The sequence below is a fragment of the Coregonus lavaretus genome, assembly GCF_964263955.1.
Source record: "Coregonus lavaretus genome assembly, chromosome: 4".
Classification (NCBI taxonomy): Eukaryota; Metazoa; Chordata; class Actinopteri; order Salmoniformes; family Salmonidae; genus Coregonus; species Coregonus lavaretus.
In genome coordinates, this window is record NC_139991.1 from 27,015,098 (window position 1) to 27,040,435 (window position 25,338).

Here is a 25,338-nt window from a genome sequence, read left to right on the forward strand (position 1 = left end):
ACACACACCAGAATTAAAGTTATCACCAAACACTCTTTATTCATTAGTGATTAAAGAGAATTGTAACCTGAGGGTTAAAATGAGGGTTGCACGCAATGCTCTTTATTCAAGCAGCTAGTAGTACCATTGGTCTTTGAACATCATTTTTTTACAGAAATGAACTTCCCCTAGCAAAACGGCTCAAGAGGTCACTTGCCACAGAAAATGTGCTGTGAGGAAGGAAATTCCCAGGAAATACCTTTCATTACATTTCCTCCTATTCTGATGTCATGATAACTATTACAATGCAACCATAATCAGTTTAAGTGAATACTTATCTCTCTCCAAGAGGAAAATCAAGGCTGTTATGACCAAGTGTGTGTTCATTAGAAAATGGCTAGAGTAGATGATGAAATCTTTGTTGACCCAGGCACTTAATCTTAATATCCTTAATAAGCCTGTTAAGTGTCCAGTTATGTTAATAGCTTCTAAAAGGAAAGGATATTTCATCATGATCATAGCAGGTGTCAAATGTTTTTATTGAACCTATCCATCAACCCCTTTCATAATGGGTTTTACTATTCAAACATGTGGGTATAACGCCATTGTTCATGTTTGGTTCTTGCACAGATCCGCATGGACAAGCTGTTTTCTGAACTGAAATTCCAGAGCATCACCCCTGCGTCTCTGACTCTGATGCACACGCCTGAGGAAGGGTCGAGCCAAGAGGAAATCGGCCTTAAACCAATGGAGATCAGCACATACCGTGTGCAGCTGACATGAGCGCTGGCCAGAGAGCCTAGTCGGTGACTGCCACGGCACATGCCCAATATCCGGCATCTGTTCCTGTGCCGAAAAACATTGTCAGCGAGGCTATGCCGAAGCCTGAATACATAGGACATCCTTAGAACAGACAGAAGGAGGGGAAGAGGAAGGGAGAGAGGGAAGAGGATTAGGAAGAAGAGAGGGAGGATGAGAAGGAAGGAGAGAGGTGGAGAAGGAAAGAGAGAGGCAGGAGGAGAAGGAAATGGAACTTGTTTAAGCTTAATTCTAAAAGTGCAATATTATATTGTTTGAGTCCAGTATCCCTAGTTATCCTGCAGTCTCAGGTTCTGTATGTGTTGGGAACGTTCGTGTTGCAATTTCACTTGAACTCACTCTATTGGGAAGACCACACATTCAAATTTCCTTTTCCACAAATATGATTTTGTACAATGTGATTCTTTGTTTTGACCAAGGTATGGCTTCAATCATAGTGAATATTACTTCATGTCCTTGGCGTGCCTGAAAAAATATGAATTTTATATTTTACACCGGTCAACATTTCTATGTGATATATCGTTAATTGCAAGTTATTTCTGTTGTTCCAAAGAGCAAAGATGTGCCTTATTTCTCTATTTTATAATGAGCCCTATGTACCTATCTTTATATGTTGTTCTTGGGAGAAAATTGTCACTTACAATTTGCTATCGATGCAAAATGAATGCAGTTAATAGTTGCTGTCACAAGATTGACATGTGGCATTACATTAATTGATATGGGTCTGTTATTGTGACCTTCATATATGTATTGTTATGAGTGATCCCTTTTTTTATGATAACCTCAGTGCACTCGATCTACTGCTTTAACAGAGATGTGTAATGTCCTCACGTAAGCCACTACTGTTGTTTTGTGAAGCTCCTCTTGGTAAAGCACACCAGTCAGATGTTTTGTTCAAGACATTTGCAAGGGTGTATCAATCATAAAGCCATTCAGTCAATTGCAGGTAAAGGAAAACTTCACTGCGAGTTGACTTAGAATGTTCACACTGCATTGAGGTGTTGGTGTGAAAACAGACACACCCCACAAGCTGCTCCTCTCTTGGAAATTGTCATAATTGGATATTGATGCAAAAACACACCTGTAGTGTCAACATTATGAGTGAACTTTCAAGGCCGGTTTTCCATGGAATAAGCCTATTCCTGGATTAGAAAGCACTTTCAATGGAAATTCTGCATCATAAATGCTTTTTAGTCTAGGCTTAATCTGTGTCCGGGAAACCGCCCCCTCAGTGTGGTTGATTATTATCTGCGATTGATTGAATTGGGGCCTACAGCCTAGATATCAAACTACGCAACTGATCCAACTCACCATTGATACAGTATATGCAGCAATCCCCCCTTTCTGCTAATAATATCCATCTGAATTATTCAAATATTCTAAATCTACAATAGTTGGTCATTAAATTATTGTGACACATTTTGTTACTATGGCCAAAAGCGTACAACTACTTGCTGAAGCATATGACACATGCCAAAGGTCACAAACCCTGTCATGTTTGCGCATACTATTTTTGTTTTGTTCTTTTCTTTCTTGTGATCTTGGGTACCAAATGCAATGTCTTAAACTGGTACCCTGACTGAGCCATTTTCAAATCCACTTCAACATGTTGCTATGGGTTTCTATTTTACGTTTTGACCACCTTTGTAAAGTTCCAAGGAAACGCAAACCTTCTGGTAACAATGTTTACAATGTTACCTTACATTTCCTGGGGTGTTTTGAGGTGAGCGTATCTTCAGTGTGATACGGCAGCATGCCTAGCTAATAGGGTGGTCAAAGAATTGCACCTTCACTGTTAAGTGTAAGGAATAAGAAGGATTCCTGTGACATTGGTTGCTAACAAAAGTTAACGTCTGTTTGTGTCAATGTAAATGAATGTGGAAACCATTGTTCCGTAATGTTTGAATGTCGATGGGAATGTCAAAGCTAGTTTAATAGTTCTATCACATCTGATTAAATGATCAATTATTTTAAGTATCTCCTTTATGAGAGACGAAAGTCAACTTCAAGACAGAAGCTGGTCTGGGATGATTTGAAATCAAAAGCATATTTGAGAAACAATATACTTTACTTGGTATAGAATTTCAATTGTATTGTCTATCTTTAAAAATCAGCATCAGGGGTGGGTGTTATGTGCAAATCTCTTTCTACCAATGTTACTTGTTGAGAGTCACATTTTGTCTAATTTTCTATCTTTCTGTAAATATAATGTGAGATTAAAAAAGGATGAAACCCAAGTTACGTTTGCCAATTAAATGAAATAAAGTGCATAAAACTATTTGCACTTGTTGTATGCAAGACACTATTCCCTCCAAAATAATACTAGATGCAATCACCATGGTAAAATGTTTTGGGATCAGTATTACAACAAAGAGCATGGCACAAGTCATTTATGTCTCTTTACGTGAAGTCATGCTTCATTCAGATTTGACCTCCCGTTTGTTTACATCCTGGCAGCTCATATGGTTTGGTGTCCTTCTTGACTTTTTCCATCCGCCTCCTCATAATCTCTTTGAATTGTTCCTCTTTTTCCTTCTGTACTTTCTCTAATTCATCCTTTTCAGCATTTTCCTCCTCTGCCATTTTGATCTGTAGTTCTTTTTGCCACTGTAGTGACATGAAAATACAATTTACTTGAATTTCCATCCCAACCATAGTTATTTTCAAGCACCATCAGAAATTACAATGACTTTGATTAAGCTATCACTGCTAATATACTACAGTATGTACAGTAAGGGGTGGCTAATATGCTTTTAGCAAGAGAAAATCCTCAAAAAGCAATCAGGGTATATTCCCAGGCACAATGCCACCATAAGGAACACATAACACACACTGGAAAAGGAGGAAATTAATTTCTAATTTTGATGCTCCATGATTTGTTTTTGGCATCTCTATTAATGCAAGGGACATTATCAATACAAATTGACATTCATAATTGTAATCCACATATATCAAGTTTGTAATGCCTTGCTTGAATCACTTTTCATGTATACCTAAATGTAATGCTCTCACCTGGTCCTCCACAACTCTCATCAAGTCAATATCTGTCCGTGCATTGAAGTCCATGTAAGTTTGATGTGTCTTACTTTTTCTAGAATAAATGTAATAATATTATGTTAAATTACATTTAATTTATTTTCCATAGTTACATAAAGTATTGTAGTCATAACATAGAACAAATTCGCCTAAATCTGTTTCCTTTTTCACACCAATGCCTAAAGATTTGACCATGGTCTCTTACCCCTGGGCACTGTGACATTCCTCTTGATCTCTGGTTGGATGCTGTGTCTTACTGGCAGGGCCAGGGAGTGTTTCTTTAGGCCTTGGAGGAGAGGCTTCCAGCCTAGGCCTGTTGGAGGGAGGTGGTGGTTCCTTCTTGGCCTTGGTGTGGGGGATGAGCTGGAGAGGCGTGGGGGGCAGGTAGAGCTGAGAGAGAGTACATGCTAACCTCCAGGTGATCAGTTGAGATGATGATGGCTTCCCTCCCTCACTGAGAAAACTGCTCTCTGGAACATTCATTTCAGCCTAGGAAACAAATAAAATAGCACATTTGTATTGCAGTACCTGAACTTATGTTTAAAAAATCTAATCAATAAGTTAGTCATGTTAGCAGTTGTGCCTTTAATTAGCAAAAACTTGGACAGAGTATTCAACAATGCCATGGTATAAACCACAGTAATGATAAAATATGCTAATCTTTAATTGGATCCATAAATCGATCAGCAGTAAGAACCAGTTTTAAATTATTCTGATGCAAATTATATTTCACCTAATAATAAATGTGTGAATAAGAAGCCAAGTTGTTGATTCTGTTTGGATTTTAAGAGTGAATCCTCTCAGTATACAGGTAATTGATAATAGTTTCCAGAATCTTCCATACTACAGACTGTGACAAATTGGGACTTTCAGGATTTTCCTAATGACGTTATTCAGCTCTAACCTGGTAAGCAGATATATTTGTGCTTTAAACAATGCTTTGTAAAGGGAAAAGCAGTTGTGACAAAACAGCAGTTGTACATGAAAAGTCAAAAACATCTATTTTCTTTGAGATTAAGTTGACATTTGAGATAAATAAGGCCCAGTGTTTTTCCTGACCACGTGACCTGACTAGGAAAATATCTGGACCTTAGAGATATCATAAACAACTCAGTACCTCTATAACCCTGGCGGCGTCTGCGACTCTCTGGTCTGTCTCTTGGCACAGGTGTTCCTGCAGAGTGATCCAGGCCACATTCCTCAGCCCCTCCTGTAACACAGCTCCGCTGAGCCCTCGGCATACGCACACCAAAGCCTGAACAGCACTGTAGCGCAGCTGCCAGGCCTCGCCGCCAGCTAGCGAATGAACAGATGACACCACACTCAGTGAAAACCCTGACAAACTGGAGACCAGGATAGGGAATTACTGCTTTAGACTTTTAGTGTAAAGATAATGGCTAACCCAAGCTGTTTCATTGGTATGTACTCTTGCATGAAACTATAATGTATGTCATGGAAGTTTAGGCTAATAAGTCATATAGGCATAAAATCTGAAGATGACGAAAAATCTATTACACTCACAAACCAAAACCAAGATGTGGGTATTTTTGTACAATGCTCATGTTTCAGTGTTTTTCCCACTATCTCCATCTGTCTCCACACTTCCTGGACTTACAGTGGTTCAGAAGTTTAAGCAGTCCATCAGTATTGTGATATCCTGGAGGGGTTTGACTGCCCAGCAGAGCTGTTTTCTGTATCTCTGCATTGCTGCTATGCTGGCATATGTCTGCTAACACAGTGGTATAGATGTGTTCCAACTGCCATGGCCAGCAACCACTCTGAGACATACCTTCCTGGAAAAGAGGATGGCATACTTTTAGCGCGAATGAAAGAAATGAAAAGAGAGAGAGAGAGAGAAGTTAATTTAGTGTGTGGATATGGGCCCGCTTTCCCAGAACCAGATTAAGCCTAGACCTGGGCTAAAAAGGCATGCTCAATGGAGAATCTCCAGTTAAAATGACTTTTAGTCTTGGACTAGGCTTAATCTTTGTCTGGGTAACCAGCCCATAATATGTATGGCAGTTGATAGCTTTACGTTTTCTTCTATAATCCCATCCTGCTCTGTCTTTGGGTTGATGTGGAGACTCATCAACATCTGAAGGCACAACAAGCTGGACTTTGCAGCCTCACCCAGAACCATTAATCCCAAAGCACAGTCCACCCTGGATTTAAAATAGATTTAATAAATTAATTAATTTAAAGGATTTAGAATAAAACACTTTGATTTGGATGATTACACAAGTCTTTATGACTTGATACTGGTATAAAATAAACATTCATCCATTTATGAAGAATGATACATCATGAGATATGTATGAACTAATGTATGAGTTATGTAGCCTACACTAATGTTGCACTAATGAAAAGTTTGACTGTTGGAGAACAAGATTACAATACACAGCCCAAACCAACCAGTTGTCTTTCTGCAGCTCGTCTCTCAGCAGGATGAGGTGGTGTGCCACTTGGGAGAGCTGGCAGACATCGTTTTGTACGCAGTACCAACTGAGAAGACAATGCCAGAGCACCTGGTTCACGTCGTACTCCTGACAGTCTGCCTGAGCCTACAGTACACAACAGATCACATATAGAAAGCGTCAGGATGTAGCTACGGGATATGCAAACATTATACAACGGGTGGGTCTAATCCTGGACGCTGATTGGTTAAAACCGCATTCCAGCCAGTTTCTGTTCCACAAATTACCACCGGCTAAAGCTATGAATTTGAAATGCCTATTTACTCTATTCCATCTCACTGCGCAATCCACTGTCTCATCAACCCAGGCAGACAATTTATAAACTTGATCTCCACTGTAAAAAGCATCTTGACATTATCACCCGTTTCTTTTAGACTAGCAACTGGTTTTCAATAGCAGAGATTTGTATAAACCTTGCTGTCTGTCTCTGACATTTGCAACATTGTTTCAGTTTTGAAATTCGACCTCCAGCTGTCTCATAGTAATGAACTGTGTAGGGTTCGGGATGAGACTGACAGGAGGGCACCTTTTCTCTGCCAGTCGAAATCATGAATCAGCTGGCATCATTTCTATGGCTATATACAAAGAAATGTCAATAGAAAACAGGTCAAACTAAACGAAATGCAGCTAGTTTGCAGCCTTTCAATTTCAGTTTGAAGTGATTGTGTAAGCGGCTTGCTCCTCTGAACAACAGTGTCCTGATGAGAGAGCACATTTTCTATGTAGGCGAAATCATTAGCGCATTGTTATAGATGCAGAGCCGCCAACTCTCACACATTGGCAGTGAGACACGCATTTGACCCTCTTCTCACGCTCCCACGGCACACCTCTTATATCTCACGCATTGAAAAGTACTGCTTTTATTTTTCTACTTAGTTCATTGAATAGTCAGCGTGTTAACTTTTCAACTGTGCTCCAAATCGTTTTGAAATCGGAGCATCTGCGCCTGCAATTTAACATCACGAGCAGAACCTATATCATTGTCGTGTTTGGCCCCAGCACCGTGGCACATTGAGGCATATGATTGGTCTAGTTATGTAATGGAACAAGGGGATTGGATGCATGTTTTAAAGAAACGCCCCTCAAGATTAGCGTGGAGCTGAATGCAGAGCGAGAATGTTCTCCGGCAAATTTATAAAACTGTAAAAAGAGCAGCACCGTAGCGTTGTTTTATGAACAATGGTGTCAACAAAATTAGTTTGCTGTTACTTCCGTCCCTATTATTGCAGAATGCATCCTTTTGCCAGCATGTACTAAAGTATATTTAATCCACCATCGCATTAGTCCCCTCGTTTGGTGATTGGTATTTAGGCTGTGACAACGAAAAGGTATCAGACAGACCTACAGCAGTGACGTTTATGATGAAGGAGGACGATATTTTTTATTTTTTTATGAGCTTTGCCTTATTTCTATTACAGCATGTTGGATGACTGTCATTCTTATTCAATTCACCCAATTCAATGTAACATCAATAGGTTTAGGCTACTAAATTATACTCAAATTTTTCCTATGCCCATCATGAGGTTGCTACATCAAAGCCTATGAATGAAAGTTTACAACGTAGGTGCACACATGTCGAGATAAAACATTGAGATGACAGACAGTGACACATTCAATACCGCCTTGCACACGCTTGCCTGCTTCTAGCTTATCTAGGGTGTAATCACTAGTCCAACAGTTGCAAACAAGAGTTTCTATTGGACAAATGATGGTATTTTTATCCCCGTTTGTTTGCTTCCGTTTAAGAAACGTTTTCAACAGAATCGGCGGAATGAATAAGCCCCTGATCATGCATAAACACAGTTCACTTTCATAGCAGCCACGTTGTATTCCTTCTTGCCTCTATGCACTCTCCTCCTCTCACCTTGTCCCTTCGTTTGTGGACTTCAATGAACAACACATCAGCTGTATGTGACCAGGCGAAAAAACCTTTCCAAGCCAAACCATGTCATAACCGCTACCCACAGCCTACATCATTGTCCCCATATTAGCTAGAGTAACATCCTAGTCAACATAGCTAACTATGATCCAAGATGGCGTAGCAGTGCGGTCTTGTTCTTTGTTGTGTGTCCGTGTAAATAGCCTGTTTTTTGTATTTCTTTTGTATTTTTCGTACATATTTCCCTATCACACTTTTTATCCTTTTACTAAATATACTTTCCTGCAACCCGCCTCACTCAATGTGGAACGGATTCTATTATTTACTCACCTTTATCTAGAATCTCCAGTTGAAACTAGCTAGCCAGCTAACTAGCTACTTGCTATTAGCCACCGTTAGCGGTTTTCACCCAGAACATTGGATTTTCTGCCGGAATAACTGAATCACTGGACCCTAACACCAGATCGCAACTAGCTAGCCGCAACCGAATGGATGTTGCTGTAGGCTAATCACCACTGCCCCCGAAGCAAGCACCAGTAAGCCTTGAGCCAGGCCCATATCCCGGCTATCTACCTCTTTGTCTACCAGATGGGAGTAGCCAGCTAACTAGCTACTGGCTATTAGCCACCGTTAGCGTCTTTTCACCATTGTCGGTGGCCTGCACTACCTACCTACCAGCCAGCTCTAGCCTGGACTATTATCGGCCAGTCTGCACTGTCTGCACAGCGCGATATCGACCCAGAACAGATCGGATTTTCTGCCGGAATCACTAAATCACTGGACCTTTAACACCTGATAATCGCAACTAGCTAGCTGCAACCAAATGGATGTTGTTGTTGGCTAATCAGCCTTGAGCTAGCCTCGAGTCAGGCACATCTCCCGGCTATCTACCTCTCTGTCAACCGGACGGGACCTCCTAGAGTCGACACGGAGCCCCGCCGATCCATCACGACTGGTCTGCCGACGTAATCGTCTGTGGTTTCAACAGGCTTCCCATTGCGACGACCACGAAGATCCATCTGCTAGCCCCGGCCCGCTAGCACACGCAAACAACAGCCGTGCTTCCTGCTCGTTGTGCTTTAGCACCAATTCGAACTGCTCTCGGACTCACATATTGCTGTTCACTGGACCTTATGATCACTCAGCTACACAGCTGATGCCTGCTGGACTGTTCCTTTACACGGTACCCTGTCCTGTTTATCTGTTTAGCCTCAGCCCAAACTTTCATCGCCATTACCAGTTGTTGTCTTAGCTATCTCGAATAACACCTGTGATTGCTTTATGCCTCTCTCCCATGTCAATATGCCTTGCCTATTGCTGTTCCAGTTAGTTCTTATTATCCAATTTCAATATAGAACCCCAAGTCATTCTCAAACTGCCTCAAATAGCTCCTTTGTTCCACCCTCCATACACGCCGAGACCGGCTCAGTCGGTGCCTCCAGTGATGCTCTCGCTTTCATTGGTACCCAACGCTTAGGTTTACCTCCACTATACTCATATCCTTCCATATCCTTGTCTGTACATAATGCCCTGAATCTATTCTACAACGCCCGGAAATCTGCCCCCTTTATTCTCTGTACCCAACGCACTAGAAGACCAGTTCTTAAAGCCTTTAGCCGTATCCTTATTCTAGTCCTCCTCTGTTCCTCTGGTGATGTAGAGGCTAACCAGGCCCTGCAGCCCCCAGTATCACTCCTACTCCCCAGGAGTTATCATTTGTTGACTTCTGTAACCGTAAAAGCCTTGGTTTTCTGCACGTTAACATCAGAAGCCTCCTTCCTAAATTTGAGTTATTCACTGCGTTAGCACACTCCACCAACCCTGATGTTCTAGCAGTGTCTGAATCCTGGCTTAGGAAGGCCACCAAAAATTCAGAAATGTCCATCCCCAACTATAACATTTTCTGTCTAGATAGAACTGCCAAAGGGCGTGGAGATTCAATCTACTGTAGAGATAGCCTGCAGAGCTCTATCATACTATCCAGGTCTGTGCCCAAACAGTTTGAGCTCCTACTTCTAAAAATCCACCTTTCCAGAAATAAGTCTCTCACTGTTGCCGCTTGCTACAGCCCCCCCTCAGCCCCCAGCTGTGCCCTGGACACCATATGTGAATTGATTGCCCCCCATTTATCCTCAGAGTTCGTACTGCTTGGTGACCTAAACTGGGATATGCTTAACACCCCGGCCATCCTACAATCCAAACTAGATGCCCTCAATCTCACACAAATTATCAAGGAACCTACCAGGTACAACCCTAAATCCGTAAACATGGGCACCCTCATAGATATCATCCTGACTAACTTACCCTCTAAATACACCTCCGCTGTCTTCAACCAGGATCTCAGAGATCACTGCCTTATTGCCTGCGTCCGTAACGTGTCTGCGGTCAAATGACCACCCCTCATCACTGTCAAATGCTCCCTAAAACACTTTGGCGAGCAGGCCTTCCTAATTGACCTGGCCCAGGTATCCTGGATGGATATCGATCTCATTCCGTCAGTAGAGGATGCCTGGTTGTTCTTTAAAAGTGCTTTCCTCTCAATCTTAAATAAGCATGCCCCATTCAAAAAATTCAGAACTAAGAACAGATATAGCCCCTGGTTCTCCTCAGACTTGACTGCCCTTGACCAGCACAAAAACATCCTGTGGCGTACTGCATTAGCATCGAATAGCCCCAGCGATATGCAACTTTTCAGGGAAGTTAGGAACCAATATACACAAGCAGTTAGGAAAGCAAAGGCTAGCTTTTTCAAACAGAAATTTGCATCCTGTAGCACTAACTCCCAAAAAAATTGGGACACTGTAAAGTCCATGGAGAATAAGAGCACCTCCTCCCACCTCCAGGTATCGATGACAAGCGGACCGCCACCGGACCCCATCTCCCCGGTATCGTCTCAGGCAGAAGGTATGGCTGTCCACCCGTGATCTGCCTCTCCGGGTGGAGTCCCGCAAACTTTCCCCCCCCGTTTATCGGCCCTTTCCCCTTTCCCCATCTCCAAGATCATTAGGTCCTCTGCTGTTCGTCTTCTGTTGCCCCGTACCCTCCGTATACATCCCACTTTTCATGTGTCTAGGATCAAACTCATGTCTCACAGCCCTTTGTCTCCTGTCACACCACCCTGGATTATTGACCTCTGCCTGCCCTGACCCTGAGACTGCCTGCCGTTCTGTACTTTTTGGACGCTGATCTGGATTACTGACCTCTGCCTGCCCTTGACCTGTTGTTTGCTTGCCCCGTTTTTGTAATAAACGTTTGTTACTTTGACACTGTCTGCATCTGGATCTTCTCCTGAAACATGATAATCGGATCCTTTGATTGGGTGGACAAAATGTCAGTTCATGCTGCAAGAGCTCTGATAGGTTGGAGGACATCGTCCGGAAATTGTCATAATGTCTGTGTAAGTCTATTGAAGGGGCTGAGAACCAAGAGCCTCCTAGGTTTTGTATTGAAGTCAATGTACCAAGAGGAGGATGGAAGCTAGCTATCCTCCGGCTACATCATGGTGCTACCCCACGGAGAGCTGTTGAGGCTTCTGTGTGTTTTAATCAATTATTTGCTGACGTGAATATATTTAGTATAGTTTTATCTAACAAGGATATATTTTTCAATGTTTTACCATTTTTATTTTTATGAAATTCACTGAGGAGGATGGTCCACCCCTTACTCCTCTGAGGAGCCTCCACTGACCTACAGTATGTTTTAACAGGGACGTTTGGAAGGGTGACCTTATTTTTAACTATTAAAATAATTTTGTCAAACAGATTGTGAACCAAAAAGTGAAAGTTGATTCTAGAGGGGGGACAATGAATAGAACAATTATTTGGTTAGGTTGTACGGGCAGATTTATGTTATCTTGTCTTTAGGAGATTTTATTTTATTATCAGGGTTACAGCTTTCAGGTCCTGAAAGATGCAGGTATAAGGGCCGGACGACTTGACAGAGAGAACTTGTTGCGAAGGGGAGTGCATCATGATGCACCTGAGAGAGTGTACTGTACTTTGTTACAAAATACAGCACTGAAGCAGAGAACATGAAAATCATCATTAAAAATAATTGGGGAATCATCCAAAGTGATACACTACCACGAAGTCTTCCCAGAGCCACCAGTCATAAGCTTTAAGAGATGTCCTACTCTAAATGACAAATTAGTCCACAGCTATCTTCCTGGTGACCCTCAAAAAAACTTGGCTAGACCACAAACCCAGGGGCTCTTTTAAATACAACCAGTGCATCCATTACAGAAATATTGCACAGAAAAAGTATTTTGTTGACACAGCTTCTAAAATGGAGTATCAAGTCAAGCATTTCATTAACTGCAAAACCACTCATATCATCTACAGATTGGAAAGTCCACAGTGCAAGGTGTTCTACATTGGATGGACAAAGAGACGCTTTCAAGACCGCTTAGCGGAACACAAGAACGCCATATGAGTAGGCAATGAAGACTACCCCATGGCAAGGCATTACAAGTCCTTACACCATGGTGACCCTTCCTCCCTACAAGCTATGGGTATTGATCATGTTCCGGACTCAATTGGTATTGGTATTTTATTAGGATCCCCATTAGCTGTTGCAAAAGCAGCAGGCGGGACCATCTTAAACAGCTAAAAAAAAAAAGGGAAAGTTTGTGGATTTACAAACTACAGGCCACTAAGTACCCTGGTTTAAATGAAGATATGGATTTCTCACCTTTCCTGTAGGGTCATGAGAGGTCCCATTGCTGTCATCTAGTGAACATATTGCTCTACATTTACATTTTAGTCATTTAGCAGACACTCTTATCCAGAGCGACTTACAGTTAGTGAATGCATACATGTTTAATTTAAATGTTTTATATATATAAAATAAAAATAAAAGGGTTTTTTACATTTTTTTAGTTTTTTTCTGCCCTCAGCTATGTTTAGACTTGTGGTCCATGTTTGCTGTGTTCTAGTGTACTGTAAAATAGATGGCTCTCCTATTCTTAACACTTTGCCCAGTCATATTCAAGGTATTTCACTTTTTAATGTGTATAGTATTGCTTACTAGATGTTGTCCAATGAATTCTGTAACCACTCCCTCGTCAAATCAGGGTTGATTGGAAAAAGCTGTTAAAAAGAGGACTTTGTATTATCATATCTTTGAACTCCCTGACGAAGGCCATGCAGCCGAAATGCGTCTGAGTTTTTAAACTTTGTTTCCATTGAACATGCCATACAAATAAAGGCATTTCAATTAATTATATGAAGAATGCCTTGGTCCTCCTTTCTTTTTGATGACTAATTTACCTATTTTACCAAAGAGCTCCTTCTGTCTACCAAAACCTACTATTGTGTACCTTAGCAGCGCTTCCCTTACTTCTTTTTTTTTAACCTGAACTGTGGTTTTAGTTTTTTAATTTTCCACCCTGGTTATAGGCCTATGCCATGTAAAATACGTAGAATTGCAGGAAATGAGCTCTAAAACAGTAACATTGTACTGGGGGAGGACCCCCAGTCCCCCGTCTAGCGGATGTGCCATGGGGCAATGAAATTCACATAGCAAATCTCACTCCAAGCTTTCTTCAAACGTTGGCAGCCCTGTGGATGTATCCAAATAAATATCACTAGAAAACAGCTTAAACAAACGCAAATGCAGCTACTTTCTGTTATTCTGGCTGCACTGTTTGAGGTGACTGTAAGTTAGCTGCAGTTGGCTAGCTAGCAAGCAAGGGATAAGAACATTGCCAGCCAGTATGGCAATGGAACATTTGGAATGAACGACTGGGTCCCGTCTCTGGCAACCGAACCGATAGAACCAACGACCTGCCGGCTTGGGTAGCAACCATAGATTTGTGTCGGGACTATATCTCCTGGAAGGATGAAATAGTATTAATAAATTCATCAAAATAACGTTTTTTAATGAAAATATGTCAATCATTATTTGAATATGTTGGTAACCTGTTGTATATAAGTGATAATGCCCTCAAAGCCTCGTGTTTGGAGGATATATTGGCATGGTTTGCCGGCCCTCGACTTTGTCTCGGGACTAACAGCACCCGTGCCAATCTTTCCTCCAAACACCGGCAAGTGCATTATCGCTTAATTAGTCATCTAGATAAGTCATGTTGTGTTATGACACAGTGAAACATTACAAATATTGACATGTATTTGAGTGAACGTGAATACACTTTTCCAATGTTAATCTTAAACTAATCTTAAACCAAATTCATTTTTGGGATAGAATGGATTTAAATGAATATATGCCACTTAGAAGAGTATTATCCAAAGCAACTTACATTACAGCAGTGGTAGAAAAAGTACCCAATTGTCATACTTGAGTAAAAGTTAAGATACCTTCATAGAAATGACTCAAGTAAAAGTGAAAGTCACCCAGTAAAATACTACTTCAGTAAAAGTCTAAAAGGTATTTAGTCTTAAATATACTTAAGTATCAATAGTACATGTAATTGGTAAAATATACTTAAGTATCAAAAGTAAACTATAAATATTTTCAAATTCCTTATATTAAGCAAACTAGACGGCACCTTTTTCATGTAGTTTTTTAAAAATTTACAGATAGCCAGGAGCACACTCAAACACGTAGACATCATTTATAAACTAAGCATGTGTGTTTAGTGAGTCCACCAGATCAGAGGCAGTAGGGATAACCAGGGATGTTCACTTAAGAAGTGCGTGAATTGGACCATTTTCCAGTACAGTTAAGCATTCAAAATGTAAGGAGTACTTTTGGGTGTCAGGGAAAATCTATGGAGTAAAAAGTACATTATTTTCTTTAGGAATGTAGTGAAGTAAAAGTAAAAGTTGTCAAGAATATAAATAGTAAAGTAAAGTACAGATACAATGACCTAAGTAGTACTTTAAAGTATTTTTACTTAATTAAGTGTATATGTTTTTTGTATGTACAGTTGAAGTCGTAGGTTTACATACACTTAGGTTGGAGTCATAAAACTCGTTTTTCAACCACTCCACAAATTTCTTGTTAACAAACTATAGTTTTGGCAAGTCGGTTAGGACATCTACTTTGTCCATGACACAAGTCATCTTTCCAACAATTGTCTACAGACAAATTATTTCACTTATAATTCACTGTATCACAATTCCAGTGGGTCAGAAGTTTACATAAACTAAGTTGACTGTGCCTTTAAACAGCTTGGAAAATTCCAGAAAATTATGTCATGGCTTTAGAAGCTTCTGATAGGCTAATTGACATCATTTTAGTCAATTGGAGGTGTACCTGTGGATGTATTTCAAGGCCTACCTTCAAACTCAGTGCCTCTTTGCTTGACATCATGGAAAAATCAAAAGAAATCAGCCAAGACCTCAGAAAAACAATTGTAGACCTCCTTTGGAGAAATTTCCAAACGCCTGAAGGTACCACATTCATCTGTACAAACATTAGTACGCAAGTATAAACACCATGGGACCACGCAGCAGTCATACCGCTCAGGAAGGAGACGCGTTCTGTCTCCTAGAGATGAACGTACTTTGGTGCAAATCAATCCCAGAACATCAGCAAAGGACCTTGTGAAGATCCTGGAGGAAACAGGTACAAAAGTATCTATATCCACAGTAAAACAAGTCCTATATCGACATAACCTGAAAGGCCGCTCAGCAAGGAAGAAGCCACTGCTCCAAAACCGCCATAAAAAAGCCAGACTACGGTTTGCGGACAAAGATCGTACTTTTTGGAGAAATGTCCTCTGGTCTGATGAAACAAAAATAAAACTGTTTGGCCATAATGACCATTGTTATGTTTGGAGGAAAAAGGGGGTAGCTTGCAAGCCGAAGAACAACATCCCAACTGTGAAGCATGGGGTGGCAGCATCATGCTGTGGAGTTGCTTTGCTGCAGGGGGGACTGGTGCACTTCACAAAATAGATAACATCATGAGGAAGGAAAATTACGTGGATATATTGAAGCAACATCTCAAGACATCAGTCAGGAAGTTAAAGCTTGGTCGCAAATGGGTCTTCCAAATGGACAATGACCCCAAGCATACTTCCAAAGTTGTGGCAAAATGGCTTAAGGACAACAAAGTCAAGGTATTGGAGTGGCCATCACAAAGCCCTGACCTCAATCCTATAAAAAATGTGTGGGCAGAACTGAAAAAGCGTGTGCGAGCAAGGAGGCCTACAAACCTGACTCAGTTACACTAGCTCTGTCAGGAGGAATGGGCCAAAATTCACCCAACTTAGTGTGGGAAGCTTGTGGAAAGCTACCCGAAACGTTTGACCCAAGTTAAACAATTTAAAGGAAATGCTACCAAATACTAATTGAGTGTATGTAAACTTCTGACCCACTGGGAATGTGATTAAATAAATAAAAGCTCTCTACTATTATTCTGACATTTCACATTCTTAAAATAAAGTGGTGATCCTAACTGACCTACCCAGGGAATTTTTACTAGGATTAAATGTCAGGAATTGTGAAAAACTGAGTTTAAATGTATTTGGCAAAGGTGTATGTAAACTTCCGACTTCAACTGTATGTGAACCCATTACCATGGTGCTACTATGGGCCACGCTCTTAACAACTTATCAATCAGGACCAAAATACATATTTTAGGAGGTTTGTTAGAATTTGCATGGAACTCTTACTGATGCTGAATCATCTTGAAAAGGTCCCAGTCCACAAATGATCTCCCCTGAACGTAACATGAAGTGCACTGAGAGCAAGATGTTTGGATACGGTTGGTAGCATGACTCACACTGAGACAGAGCTAAAAGGGAAACAACAGTTTTCAGCCATTTTAGCCATTGTTTTTCAACAACACAGTTTACATCAATTAGTTGAACGTACATGGGCACACACACAATAATGACACTATTACAGTGAATGTAAAAGTAGAATGAATCACTATTTATCCATCTAATACTCTACCTTTCAAAAAAACGTGAAGATGGGATTTGCTTCTTTGGTATCCACTCAGGTTTCCAGAGATGTGAAAGAGAAATAGTCTCAAGAAGACCAAATATCCCAGCTAAAAGAGCACAACAAAGTTGCACAGGTGAACTAAATATAATACAATTCAAGTTCTTGCCCTATTTTAGGAGTATGGCTATTCTGTAAACTTGTTACATAGGATATATGTTTTCCCACAGTGACACGTACTTAAAAGAAACCTAGATCTGCCCACTCTACCTTGAGTATCTTCACTTCGCAGGTGTACAAATTGGGCTTCTGAGACATATCAGTACAGACCCAGTACAAGACTGACTCTCCCAGGTAAAAGAGGGCAGGAATCTGTTCTGCATGCACTGGAGCATGGTCCAATGACATCAGAAGGGAATCCAGGGAATCTAAAGAGGTAACACAATGTTTGTCTTGATTTACAAAAAAACGGTGTGTTAATAGCTATGGCATAACCATATTATTCATAATCATTATAATTACTGAGGCCCTAAATCTTTCCTGACCATGTGACCTGACCAGGAAAACCTCTAGGCTCTAGTTATATAGTTATAGTAGTCTATAGGGCCCAGAGTTTTTAATGGTAAGGTAAAATGTTAAGGAAAAGAATCAGGGCCCAACCCAATCATTACAATACAGTTATTGAAAAGTGCACCCTATGCACAATAGGTATATAATAGGTCTCTCATTAATAACCTACCATTTTGAATTTTACCACGGCACAAACCAAGCAACAGCAGCTCTGTCCATGCCAGAGGAAGCTCAACGTGGTAGCCCTCACCCATGCATTTCAGTCCAGCTCTGCGCTGTTGAGAAAATATATGATTATTTTGAGGTATACAGCAGGGTTGGGGTCAATTCCATTTAAATTCCTGTCAATTCAGAAAGTAAACCAAATTCCTATTCCACATTTTTCCTAATTGAAACACATTGAAGAGAATTGGAATTTCAGTGTACTTCCTGAATTGACTGGAATTGAAATGGAATTGGCCCCAACCGTAGTGTACAGTGAAATAGCCACATATATTCGATTTTGTCACCATCTGCTGGGAATTCTGTGAACTGTCACAGAAGATGGTTGAGGATCGAAAGCTGGACATTGACACCTGGGTTGCGTTCAGTACGAAAAAACATAATGGTACGTTCAATTAAACGGAAACGGTGCTGTTCTGAACGACCAGTTGAAAAAGGGGAGGGGTTGGGTTGTGGGTTGGGGAACGCTGTCAGCATGTCCGCTCCGCTTTAAATACGTCACTCATCGCTTCAAGCCACACACTGCCATACCCACCAAACAGAACAAATGTACCTCAAAGTCTGTTCAAGAACTTTGAAGAACGTTTTGGAGAAAGGTATCGTTCAGTACAAGCCGTTATGCAATGTAACAAACGTTTAATCGAACTGAACGCACCCCTGGATCATGATCATTAGGGAACATTTTTAAACGTTTTGCAACAGAAAATGAACATTTCTTATTGGACAAGTCCAGGTAATCACCTTGCTTCGGCTAAGTAGTTGTCGTGCCAGTTCAACATACTTTTCATGTTTCTCAGAGCCCTGGGAATTGTTGTACTTTTTGATAAACTGCTCTGTTATCTCAAATGGGTTTCTGTAAAATAGACACATTTTATCATACATTAGGCATAAGTGAAGACAACAACCTTACAGTACATTTACATTTTCATCATTTAGCAGACGCTCTTATCCAGAGCGACTTACAGTTAGTGAGTGCATACATTATTTTTATATTTTATTCATACTGGCCCCCCCGTGGGAATCGAACCCACAACCCTGGCGTTGGAAGCGCCATGCTCTACCAACTGAGCTACACGGGGCCCAGTAGTAGGCTATGCAATTTTTTACGAAGGGGTATATACACATTTTACAAAAACATATCGAGATTGAAACAGTAAAACATAATTCTGTCAGTAGCCTAAATTGAGTTCCCCCATTCTAGCTCATTTTGCAGAGACAGAGCTTGAACCAGCAACCCTGAGGTTATTGGGCAAGTTCACCACCACCTTTGCCATATGGTCCAGGGCCCATATTCACAAAACACTTATTACGCAAAAACTTAAGAAGCTTCTTATGAAAAAAAATAAGAAGTTCATAAGATGCAGAGGTCAGACGTTTCTTGTAGTTGGCCACCAGGTTTCAGCTTTAATATTGCAAATAGATTGTAAATTCCATCAATGTAATTGTCTGCATCATTTCCAATCCCCCATATATTTTTTTTGGTAAAAAAAAATAAATATATATATATATATATACAGTGAGGAAAAAAGTATTTGATCCCCTGCTGATTTTGTACTTTTACCCACTGACAAAGACATGATCAGTCTATAATTTTAATGGTAGGTTTATTTTAACAGTGAGAGACAGAATGACAACAAAAAAATCCAGAAAAACGCATGTCAGAAATGTTATAAATTGATTTACATTTTAATGAGGGAAATAAGTATTTGACCCCTCTGCAAAACATGACTTAGTACTTGGTGGCAAAACCCTTGTTGGCAATCACAGAGGTCAGACGTTTCTTGTAGTTGGCCACCAGGTTTGCACACATCTCAGGAGGGATTTTGTCCCACTCCTCTTTGCAGATCTTCTCCAAGTCATTAAGGTTTTGAGGCTGACGTTTGGCAACTCGAACCTTCAGCTCCCTCCACAGATTTTCTATGGGATTAAGGTCTGGAGACTGGCTAGGCCACTCCAGGACCTTAATGTGCTTCTTCTTGAGCCACTCCTTTCTTGCCTTGGCCGTGTGTTTTGGGTCCTTGTCATGCTGGAATACCCATCCACGACCCATTTTCAATGCCCTGGCTGAGGGAAGGAGGTTCTCACCCAAGATTTGACGGTACATGGCCCCGTCCATCGTCCCTTTGATGCGGTGAAGTTGTCCTGTCCCATTAGCAGAAAAACACCCCCAAAGCATAATGTTTCCACCTCCATGTTTGACGGTGGGGATGGTGTTCTTGGGGTCATAGGCAGCATTCCTCCTCCTCCAAACACGGCGAGTTGAGTTGATGCCAAAGAGCTCGATTTTGATCTCATCTGACCACAACACTTTCACCCAGTTCTCCTCTGAATCATTCATATGTTCATTGGCAAACTTCAGACAGGCCTGTATATGTGCTTTCTTGAGCAGGGGGACCTTGCGGGCGCTGCAGGATTTCAGTCCTTCACGGCGTAGTGTGTTACCAATTGTTTTCTTGGTGACTATAGTCCCAGCTGCCTTGAGATCATTGACAAGATCCTCCCGTGTAGTTCTGGGCTGATTCCTCACCATTCTCATGATCATTGCAACTCCACGAGGTGAGATCTTGCATGGAGCCCCAGGCCGAGGGAGATTGACAGTTATTTTGTGTCCCTTCCATTTGCGAATAATCGCACCAACTGTTGTCACCTTCTCACCAATCTTGTCACTGACATTCTTGGAGAGCTCTTTGGTCTTGGCCATGGTGGAGAGTTTGGAATCTGATTGATTGATTGCTTCTGTGGACAGGTGTATTTTATACAGGTAACAAGCTGAGATTAGGAGCACTCCCTTTAAGAGTGTGCTCCTAATCTCAGCTCGTTACCTGTATAAAAGACACCTGGGAGTCAGAAATCTTTCTGATTGAGAGGGGGTCAAATACTTATTTCCCTTATTAAAATGCAAATCAATTTATAACATTTTTGACATGCGTTTCTCTGGATTTTTTCGTTGTTATTCTGTCTCTCACTGTTCAAATAAACCTACCATTAAAATTATAGACTGATCATTTCTTTGTCAGTGGGAAAACGTACAAAATCAGCAGGGGATCAAATACTTTTTTCCCCCTCACTGTACTATATACATTTTATGGACACAGTCAATTTTACAATAATTCTATTTTGTTTGTTTTTACTCCTGAACTTCCTCTACCCTCAACCTCTGCGAATTATTTATTTCAGCTTTTATTTCTTACATCACATTCCCAGTGGGTCAGAAGTTCACATACACTCAATTAGTATTTGGTAGCATTGCCTTTAAATTGTTTAACTTGGGTCAAACTTTTCGGGTAGCCTTCCACAAGCTTCCCACAATAAGTTGGGTGAATTTTGGCCTATTCCTCCTGACAGAGCTGGTGTAACTGAGTCAGGTTTGTAGGCCTCCTTGCTCGCATACACTTTTTCAGTCCTGCCCACAAATCTTCTATAGGATTGAGGTCAGGGCTTTGTGATGGCCACGACAATACCTTGACTTTGTTGTCCTTAAGCCATTTGCCACAACTTTGGAAGTATGCTTGGGGTCATTGTCCATTTGGAAGACCCATTTGTGTCCAAGCTTTAACTTCCTGACTGATGTCTTGAGATGTTGCTTCAATATATCCACATAATTTTCCTTCCTCATGATGCCATCTATTTTTTGAAGTGCACCAGTCCCTCCTGCAGCAAAGCACCCCCACAGCATGATGCTGCCACCCCCGTGCTTCACGGTTGGGATGGTGTTCTTCGGCTTGCAAGCGTCCCCCTTTTTCCTCCAAACATAACGATGGTCATTATGGCCAAACAGTTCTATTTTTGTTTCATCAGACCAGAGTTTCATTGTCCCCATGTGCAGTTGCAAACCGTAGTCTGGCTTTTTTATGGCGGTTTTGGAGCAGTGGCTTCTTCCTTGCTGAGCGGCATTTCAGGTTAATGTCGATATAGGACTCGTTTTACTGTGGATATAGATACTTTTGTACCCGTTTCCTCCAGCATCTTCACAAGGTCCTTTGCTGTTGTTCTGGGATTGATTTGCACTTTTCACACCAAAGTACGTCTATCTCTAGGAGACAGAACGTGTCTCCATCCTGAGCGGTATGACGGCTGCATGGTCCCATGGTGTTTATACTTGGGTACTATTGTTTGTACAGATGAACGTGGTACCTTCAGGCGTTTGGAAATTGCTCCCAAGGATGAACCAGACTTGTGGATGTCTACCATTTTTTTTCTGAGGTCTTGGCTGATTTCTTTTGATTTTCCCATGATGTCAAGCAAAGAGGCACTGAATTTGAAGGTAGGCCTTGAAATACATCCACAGGTACACCTCCAATTGACTTAAATGATGTCAATTAGCCTATCAGAAGCTTCTAAAGCCATGACATCATTTTCTGGAATTTTCCAAGCTGTTTAAAGGCACAGTCAACGTAATGAATGTAAACGTCTGACCCACTGGAATTGTGAAACAGTGAATTATAAGTGAAATAATATTTTATCATGCACAAAGTAGATGTCCTAACCGACTTGCCAAAACTATAGTTTGTTAACAAGAAATGTGTTGAGTGGTTGAAAGAGTTTTAATGACTCCAACCTAAGTGTATGTAAACTTCCGACTTCAACTATATATAATGAATATGAATTCGGAGGACAGAAATGATTAAATATTAAAGCATTAGACCTATCACTAAAAGCTTCAGTCATACAAAAGTTATACTTAAAACCAAACTGGTTTTGTGCAGGAACGGGATCTCTATCGATCCCCGATCACCCTTTTAGCCCCCCAAAAAGTATTTATTGGGGCTGTCTCTCGGGCTTCCTCCTCGGCCGGCGCCTTCTGTGTTGCCGTTGCTCCTCTCTAACCCGGGCTTCCTCTGTCTGTTCCCAAGGATGGCGATCCATCCCAGCCTGGATCTCCTCCCATGTCCAAGATCCCTTACCGTCCAGGATCTCCTCCCATGTCCAGGATGTCTGCTCCTGGGCACGCTGCTCGGTCCATTGTTGGTGGGATCTTCTGTCACGATCGTTGAGAGACGGGTCAGACCAAGGTGCAGCGTGGTATGCGAACATGTTTATTAAACTGGATACACACTGACAAAACAACAAAAGGCAATGAAACGCGACGTCGGAAGGCTATACACAAACAAGCCAAACTCACCGAAGCACAAACAAGATCCCACAACCCAGGCAGGAAAACTGGCTGCCTAAGTATGAGCGACAGCTGCCTCTGATTGGGAATCACACCCGGCCAAACATAGAAATACAAATACTAGACTCTAAACATAGAATCTAAACAGAAAACTCACACCCTGACCCAACCAACAAGAGTTCTCTCGATCAGGGCATGACACATACACTAAGTTGACTGTGCCTTTAAACAGCATGGAAAATTCGACATAACCTTAAAGGCTGCTCAGCAAGGAAGAAGCCACTGCTCCAAAACCGCCATAGAAAAAGCCAGACTACGGTTTGCAACTGCACATGGGGACAAAGATTGTACTTTTTGGAGAAATGTCCTCTGGTCTGATTAAACAAAAATATAACTGTTTGGCCATAATGACCATTGTTATGTTTGGAGGAAAAAGGGGGTAGCTTAAAAGCCGAAGAACACCATCCCAACTGTGAAGCACAGGGGTGGCAGCATCATGCTGTGAGGGTGCTTTGCTGCAGGAGGGACTGGTGCACTTCACAAAATAGATGGCATCATGAGGAAGGAAAATTATGTGGATATATTGAAGCAACATCTCAAGACATCAGTCAGGAAGTTAAAGCTTGGTCGCAAATGGGTCTTCCAAATGGACAATGACCCCAAGCATACTTCCAAAGTTGTGGCAAAATGGCTTAAGGACAACAAAGTCAAGGTATTGGAGTGGCCATCACAAAGCCCGAACCTCAATCCTATAGAACATTTGTGGGCAGAACTGAAAAAGTGTATGCGAGCAAGGAGGCCTACAAACCTGACTCAGTTACACCAGCTCTGTCAGGAGGAATGGGCCAAAATTCACCTAACTTATTGTGGGAAGCTTGTGGAAGGCTACCCGACACATTTGACCCATGTTAAACAATTTAAAGGCAATGCTACCAAATACTAATTGAGTGTATGTGAACTTCTGACCCACTGGGAATGTGATGAAAGAAATAAAAGCTGAAATAAATCACTCTCTACTATTATTCTGACATTTCACATTCTTAAAATAAAGTGGTGATGCTAACTGACCTAAAACAGGGAATTTTTACTAGGATTAAATGTCAGGAATTGTGAAAAACACAGTTTAAATTTATTTGGCTAAGGTGTATGTAAACTTCCGACTTCAACTGTAAACTTCCGGCTTGCCGTTCCAAATACAATGGAAACTTTTTTTCACATATAATTTTAAAAACTGTTCGCTAGGTGTAGGCAAGACCATAAGCAAATAGGTAAACTGGGATAAAACTAAAGAGTTAATCAGGGTGATTTTTCCACAAATTGACAGGTATTTACCTTTCCATGGTAGCAAGATCTTATCTGTTTTTGCTAACTTTCTAATAAAATCTATTGAGTTAGATCATTTATTTCATTTGGGATATGTATTCCGAATATATCCACATCACCATCAGATCATTTTATTGGTAAACTACATAGTAATGTAAAAATTGTATTTTGTAGTGATCCAATACATGATATAGTACATTTACATTATTTTATTAATTATTTATTAATCCATTTATTGTGGATTTAAAAGAAAACATGAACCATCAGCGTACAATGACACCTTTGTTTTTAAGCCCTGGATTTCTAATCCCTTGATATTATTGTTGGATCTGATTTTAATAGCTAACATTTCGATGCCCATAATAACTAGATATGCCGATAGTGGACAACCTTGTTTTACTCCTCTTGACAGTTTAAAACTTTCTGAGAAATAGCCATTATTTACTATTTTAGCATATTTCTTACTGAGATTACTGTTCTAAAACATGTCCTTGGGTTTAAAATAATCAATACTGAAAAGTTTGTGAGTGAATTAAACATGTTCAATTTCTTTCATGAGCTTTTTCTCTCACTGTCCTGAGTTTAAGACAAGGGTTTAGCTTTCTTGGAATTAAGAACATTTCCAATACATTTTTGCTTAACGTGAAACATAAGGAATAGCGCAAGAACATTTCCAATAACCTTTTTGAGGAATAGCAACTTTTCTTAACTTTCTTCTTAAGTCTATAGTTAAGGAAAAAATGCCAGTCAAGAATACATTTCTTCCTAAGAAGGTTTTGTGAATCTGGGCCCAGACCTTTGCACACACACAGGCTATATTTACACACATACAGGCTATAGGCTACATTACTTAATTAAGATCAAAAAGGGACAGTGCAGCAAACTCAGTCCTTACCTGGTAGCCTTTGAATTGGTTGTGATTGTTATTTCCTGCGCTTTTTTGAAAAGTATTTTTTGCCAATCCTCTGTGTGTGTTTGGGAAATTATACCCAAATTATGGACAACTGGAACTTTAATTACAGGCATCTTGCACAGTTTTATAAATACTAAATGATAACATAGGCAGCTTTC

At 40.8% G+C, this 25,338-nt stretch overlaps 2 protein-coding genes across 3 annotated transcripts in view; one reads left to right on the top strand and one right to left on the bottom strand.

The window, feature by feature from the left end:
* LOC311127171 (alpha-mannosidase 2-like) overlaps nt 1-3,076 on the top strand; it is a 56,386-nt gene extending 53,310 nt beyond the window's left edge. The window contains exon 22 of one of the 2 annotated variants that reach the window (XM_084158950.1): nt 155-3,076. In XM_084158950.1, coding sequence (XP_084015076.1) covers nt 155-160 — 6 coding nt within the window. In that variant the 3' untranslated portion in view covers nt 161-3,076. The remainder of the gene's footprint in view (nt 1-154) is intronic. The other variant, XM_084158949.1, reaches the window with a different exon arrangement.
* A 79-nt stretch (nt 3,077-3,155) lies between these two features.
* tmem232 (transmembrane protein 232) lies at nt 3,156-25,293 on the bottom strand (the record flags this gene model as incomplete). The annotated part of the gene is made up of 13 exons (XM_084158954.1): nt 3,156-3,405; nt 3,811-3,889; nt 4,040-4,323; nt 4,952-5,130; nt 5,450-5,627; nt 5,870-5,996; nt 6,247-6,395; nt 16,766-16,887; nt 17,049-17,148; nt 17,310-17,467; nt 17,779-17,884; nt 18,573-18,684; nt 25,163-25,293. 13 exons carry the CDS (start codon nt 25,291-25,293, stop codon nt 3,220-3,222), a joined length of 1,911 nt encoding a protein of 636 aa, XP_084015080.1. The 3' UTR covers nt 3,156-3,219.
* Between the last annotated feature and the right edge of the window lie 45 nt (nt 25,294-25,338).